The sequence below is a fragment of the Gossypium raimondii genome, chromosome 7, assembly GCF_025698545.1.
Source record: "Gossypium raimondii isolate GPD5lz chromosome 7, ASM2569854v1, whole genome shotgun sequence".
NCBI classification, from domain to species: domain Eukaryota; kingdom Viridiplantae; phylum Streptophyta; class Magnoliopsida; order Malvales; family Malvaceae; genus Gossypium; species Gossypium raimondii.
The window spans coordinates 48060216-48066805 of record NC_068571.1 but is presented as its reverse complement, the minus strand read 5'-3'; the positions used below and the strand labels follow the sequence as shown (position 1 = coordinate 48066805).

Genomic DNA, 6590 nt, shown 5'->3' with positions numbered 1-6590 from the left:
ACTTTTTAAAGTTATTGAGTGTAATTTATTTATTATTGCTCCATCAAATTGCGTTTCCTTTTCCACTTTGTCAACTTTATATTGCTTGAAATGTTGTTACATGGTGAAGGTTTCATCTGTAAATGGATTGGTATGATAAATATTGAAATAGTAAAACGTACAGAATTCAATTGTTTTAAATGTTTTATCTGTAATTTCGATACATATCTAGACTGGTATGAACTACATTAGTATTTAATTGATAGTCACAACTAGAATTTAAAATGTTTAAAGTTAAAATTTAAAAAAATAGAGTTTGATTGTAAAATTAAAATATTGGATTACAATACATTATTATTGGTGTGAAATAAAAATACCGAATTTATTTTATATTTAAAATTATAATTTTGTATATTAATTTATGTTTAATGTTTATTTTTAAAATAGAGTTATTATCTTTTAATATTTTTATCTGTTATGAGACTTATGCAATGATAATACATCAAATATTATTTTTAAAATATTTTATTTACAATATATTAATTATTGAGTCAAATTTAAATTTTTTAAGGAACTGTTTAATTTCCTATTGAATCAAAGAAGAACGTGTCAATATAAACAATCCACTTCATAGGGACAACATCATGATTAGGTGATGGAAAAAACATATTCATCCAATATCTTTACTTTTTACTTTTGGTCTTTTATGTACACAAAATCGAATTTTAAAATTGATATCGTTGAGAAGACTTCATCTAGATTTCATCCTTGACTTGATTATGTTATGTCCCTATGTTATATTTTCTCAAAAGAAAAATATATACTAGCTTTTTAACCTTACTTATGAAACTTTTCTGTATGATTGGGAGAAAGAAAAGAGGATGACAAGATGCCAAATATTCGAAATAAGTCTGCTAAACTTTTCATTTCACTAACAATATACTTAATAACTGTACACTAGTAAACTAAATCTAATCCCAAATTTCAAAACAGCTAATCTTATAGCCACCATAGTGTTGCAAATTCATCCTTCTCTTTTATTTCCATTCTAAACACTCCCCTAACAAGGAAAACGAGGGGCAAATTGTAAAAGATCAAAAACAAAAGGTGAAATGAAGACTTCCAAGAAAATTCACCTAACCTACCCCCACTATACAATGTCTTCTCCAAGTGTTAACTATAAACCAACATCATATATACCACCCAATACCAACAACAAGACTCATCCCTCAAACAACTCTCTTTTGTCTTTTCTCTATACTAAGTCCCCCAACACATCTTTCCTTTTTTCCTTTTTTTTTTTTCATTATTTCTTATTTATTAGTTCTTGTTTTGAATTAATTTATTTTATCTTATTTCTCCACTAAGAGACAATGGCGTTGAAGGCATAAAGAAGTGGCCTTTCTTTGTCGTTCACATAGCCCTCCTTTCTTAAATATTCAAAATCTACCAGCGTTGTTATGTGTGTGTGTGTGTATATATATATAATAGAGCTGACTTTCCAAGCTTTATGATGATTATCCACTAAATCATATCTACATATATATATTGCCAAACAACCCCCCAAAAGAAGCCAAAAAATCAAAAAACAAAATCTGGGTTTGTCTTGAATGGATGCTGAAAAGTTGAAACTGAAGAAAAACATGTTGGCTAAGGCCTGGGACAGATGCAAATCTCTTGGCAATAGTGGCAAGAACTCATCGGTGAATCCATTGATGAAGAAGAGCAAATCATGTCATATTCCTTCCTCATCCATGGAAGATCATAAAAAGAAAAACAAGGTGCCTCCGGAAGGGTGTTTTTCGGTATACGTTGGATCTGAAAGGCAAAGATTCGTCATCAAGACCGAATTGGTTAACCATCCATTGTTCAAGATGTTGCTTGAAGATGCTGAGCTTGAATATGGGTTCAATAGTGAAGGTCCTCTTCTTCTTCCTTGTGATGTTGATTTGTTTTATAAAGTATTGGCAGAGATGGATGATAATGGTGATGATGGAGAAATGAGTACTCGTTTCGTTTGTAGCTTTGGGTGCAGTCCTTCTCGTCATCGTTTAAGTTCAAGAAGTACGAATAAAGGATATGGCTCGTATAAGGCTCTTTGTTCATCTCCGATGATTAAATTGAATAGTTATTAAACTTAATGATTATACGATTTGATTTTTCTTTTATGGGGAATGGATATGTGAAGATGATCAAGCATTCACATACATCAATGTAATTGAAAAAGTGGTGTGCATTGATTTTCATAATTTAATGCATATAGTAATTAACTTATACTTGAAGTCTACGTTAAGTTCTATATGGGAAATTATATTAGTTAGCTGATTTTTGCTAATCAAGATTAATGTTAGGTTGAAATTTTATGTAGAAAAGTAGCTACGAATTTTGAAATGAATGTTAAGAATTTAGAGAATATAAAAAATAAGATGAAGATTTCAATTTCTTTAAATGATTTTATGGTGAAGGTTGTACCTCAATAGAATCCATTTGAGTTCAAAGTTTTGAAAGAGTAAGTGGTAGTTGTAATAGCTCATTTTTTCTTGGGCCCAAAACTAAATAAAAAATATATCCCAAATTAAATCTAAGCCCAATACCCTAAAATTATCAGAAAACCCTAATTCCCCTAATCATAGGTGCGCGCACCTAGGTCTTCTGACTTTGCTGCCGCCGTCGCTTCCCCATGCGTCTGACGCTCCTCTGCCATCTCCTGCAAAGAAAGATAAACACGCAAACGACAATCGAGACAATAGCAAGACGACAAAAAAAAAATTAGGAGTTTTGTAATCCGGCTATAAAAGCCTGAATTTCATCTTTGTATTTTTTTACATGCACACTAGTTCTGAATACAAAAAGAAGGAGATTGAATACAAAAAAAAAAAATCAAAGAAATTCAAACACAAATACATTTTCAAAGGTAGCTTCATTTTTTTCATTCGGATTTATTGTTTTTTTCTTTTTTTTCTTTCATTCTCATTTGTTTTTAGAAGAAAAAGCAGAAAATAAAAAGGGAAAGAGAATAAAAGGTACCTTTTTTGCGCCATCATGAGGCCGAGGTCCATCGATTCCGATGAAAATCGGCGTTTTTTGGTCTTGGAGTCGAAAAACCCAAAAAATAGGTCTTTTCGATTTTTCGGCCACCGCGAACGGCGGCAACATCGCCGGCAATCGGTGATCGCCACGGTGGTTCGGTGCTGGAGGCTTGGCCGATTTCTCGAAATTTTGAGAAAAGGGGAGACTGTTTTTGAGTTTGTTTTTTTTTTTTTTTTGTAAAAAGGGGATGAAATGAGGTTTATAAAAAAAAATTGGGCTTAAATACCCTTATCAAAAAGGCGCCGCTTTGAGTTTTAGGTTTAGAGGCCAAAATGACGTCGTTTTGGTCTCTACAACCCACCAACCTGCGCGTTGAACCGACCCCGCGTGTTTTCTATTAATGGGCAATTTGCGCATTTAGCCCTTTCGCACTTTTCAGTTGTTTTAATCCAGTCCTTTTTTATTTTCTAATTTATACTTCTAATTTTATTTCACTTTCAATTTGGTCCTAGCAAACAGCGCGTTTCAGTGGGTGGGGATATTTCCTCATTTGCCCCCTCTGAGTTATTTGCGCCTTTCAATTGGGCCCTCTCTCTTATTTTTACTTTCAATTTTTACTCCGATTTTTTTATTAAATTTCAATTTAGTCCTTTTGCACTTATATATTTATAATTTCAGTCCCCTTTTTATTTAAAAGCTTATTTTATTAGGATTTAGACTCCTAATTTTATTTCAATGTCACTTTAATCCCCTTTATCTACGCTTAGGATTTAATTTTTAATTTTATTGTGTTTTATTTATTTAATTTATTAGTTTACTATTTCTTATTGTATTTTATATTTAATGATGCTTTTATTTTATTTTGTTTATTTTATTCTTGACGTACATTATTATTACTATTATTATATGATTTTCATTATTTATTTATTTACATATTTTATTCCAACTTATGTCTTTAATTTTCGTTTGTATTTTAATTTGGTTCTTTTATTTTCAATATTTTCATAAATCATTTTCTCTTACATTATATATATATATATATATATTTATTTATTTATTTATTTTGTTTGTTTGTTTTGTTTTAGTTGGTATTGTCCTTTTATGTGCATTATTTATTTTTATTTATCTTTTGATTATTCTTATTAAGGTCAAAAGTAATATATTATGTGACTATTGTAACTTGTCTTTATTATTTTTATAATTGTTATTTATTAATGCGACATTTCATTCGCGTATTATTTAAATACTACACATTTTTACCCAAATTTGTAAAAAATATAAAAATTAGAAAATAAGTAACACTTCGTATTTTGAGATTCGAAAAGGTCGTACCCTAACTCATGGGGTTTCGATTTTCTCGACAAATCTAAATACACGAACCTTTTTTTTAAGCATAAAATTTTAATAATCTCGGGAATTAATAAAGATCGTGTTCTAACTTACGGAATATGGTCTTTTCTAAAATCGAGATAATCAAATATCTTTCAAATAAGTAATTTTTTTTGGCATTTATTCTCGTATTGGGAATTCAAGACATTGTATCTTAACTTACGGGACGTAATTCTCGTTCTCGATTCATTTGAAATATGCCCTTTTCCCGAAAATTTTCAATATTTTAACAAAGGATCGTATTTTAAATCTCTTCAAAACTTCCAATTTTCGACACTGAGACACTAATTAATCAACTAGGTACCAATTTTGGGCATATTGAGAGTGCTAATCCTTCCTCGTGCGTAACCGACTCCAGAACCCATTTTCTGGATTTTGTAGACCAAAAAAATTTTCGTTTTAGTAAATTAAATTTTTATTAAAATGATCAAATTATGAGGTGATCCGATCACACCTAAATAAAAAGGATTGGTGGCAACTTCATTTTCGTTTTTAAATAAAAAGTCAACCCCTTTTGTAAAAAAAATGGTTTCAACAGTAGTCATTTATTTGAGCAGCCTTAAGACATGATCAGATGTATCATTAATTTTTTTTATGAAAAGCATCATTGGTCAATTATATTATTATTTGTATAATTAAGTTGATATATCAAGTCAACTCAATATAAATTCAATTAAAAATTATCAAAATAGTTTTACATATTTTAAATGAGTTATAAGGAGGTATTTTTGGTTTTTTCATTTAAAAAACAATAAAAAATTATAAATATTGAAATTAAAACCAGTGCTACTAGCATTTATATTATTTTCTTACTAATTCAACTTTATTTTGACATTTTTATACATTTTTAATGTTATCGTACAAATTGTTATCATATTTTAGATGGGGTTGTGTGGCAAATGAAGTTGTGCATAGCATGAAGGAAGCGAAGTGGAATCCTGGTGGTTGCGCGTTGAAAATCGATTTTGGGAAGGCGTATGAATGGCTTCAGTGGAACTTTCTTTTAAATATTTTGGAGGAGATGGGTTTGGGGAAGAAATGGAATGTATTTCGACAGCTTATGTTTCGGTGTTAGTTAATAGGTGACCTACGAAAGAATTTCGAATGCAAAACGGTTTGAGACAAGGAGATCCGCTATCTCCGTTGCTTTTCATACTTGCTACCGAATCGTTCCATGTGATGCTTAGGCGTTTGGAGGAGAATTTCGGTTTTAGAGGCATTACGGTTGCTGAATCTGTCTTGGTTATCTCTCATCTGCAATTTGCAGATGATACTGTTGTGTTTTTTGAAGCTTCTGAAGAAGAGGGTGTTATTTCTTGTATGTTTCAAGTTGGTGTTTCCAGTTGCGGTTGATAAGCTGTTAGCAGCGAAGGTTGCCAGCATTATTGGTTGTGCGATGATGGATCTCCCTTGGGGATTCCGTTGGGGGTCAATCCGAGAAGAATGTGTATGTGGGAATCAATTCTTAATAATGTGGCAAAGGAAATATCTTTAATTTGGTGGTCGTGCGGCTTTGATAAAATCAGTTCTTAATTCATTGTCTTTATATTATTTTTTGGTTTTCAAAGCCCCTAAAGGAGTTATTGGCAAGCTTGAACAGATTAGGAGGAACTTCTTGTGCGATAGAAAAAAGATGGCCGAGGTTAGTTGGAATACAGTGTGTAAGCCAAAGGCTCGGGATTTCTAAGCTTGTTCTTAAGAATGTTGCCCTTCTCGGAAAACGGTGGTGGAGGTTTGGAATTGATCATGATTCACTTTGGCATAGGCTGATTGAGGAGAAGTATAGGAAGGGGTAGGTCGAGTGGATTCCTAACACTAAGGCTCTAAATGAGGCATCTTGCATGTTTCTTCATTTGAGGGGATGGTAAGAGTGGTGGGAAAATATGTTAAATTTTGGAAGGATATTTGGTGTGGTAGCTCTTCCCTCAAAGAGGCTTTTCTCCCTTGCGTTGAATAAAGATGCTAGTGTTAAGGTGTTGGGTGATATTAACGGGAATCAAAGATTTTTTAGACGCAGGAGCTGTTTGATGATTTATGTAAAAATGTTCCACAAACCACAGTGCTAATGAAAGAGGTGAGGTGCCTTGTATTGAAGGATGGCCATTAAAATTGTGGGGTATATGTATGCCACTGAGGGTAGGATAGTATTCCTTCAAAATGTTTCCTGAGGGATTCCGGTTCACCATGCTGGT

At 31.9% G+C, this 6590-nt stretch overlaps 1 protein-coding gene across 1 annotated transcript; it reads left to right on the top strand.

Annotated features, from left to right (window-relative positions):
• Positions 1-1177: 1177 nt before the first annotated feature.
• LOC105770385 (auxin-responsive protein SAUR50) lies at positions 1178-2253 on the top strand. The gene has a single exon (XM_012591565.2). It carries the CDS (start codon positions 1590-1592, stop codon positions 2112-2114), a length of 525 nt encoding a protein of 174 aa, XP_012447019.1. The 5' UTR covers positions 1178-1589; the 3' UTR covers positions 2115-2253.
• Positions 2254-6590: the final 4337 nt, after the last annotated feature.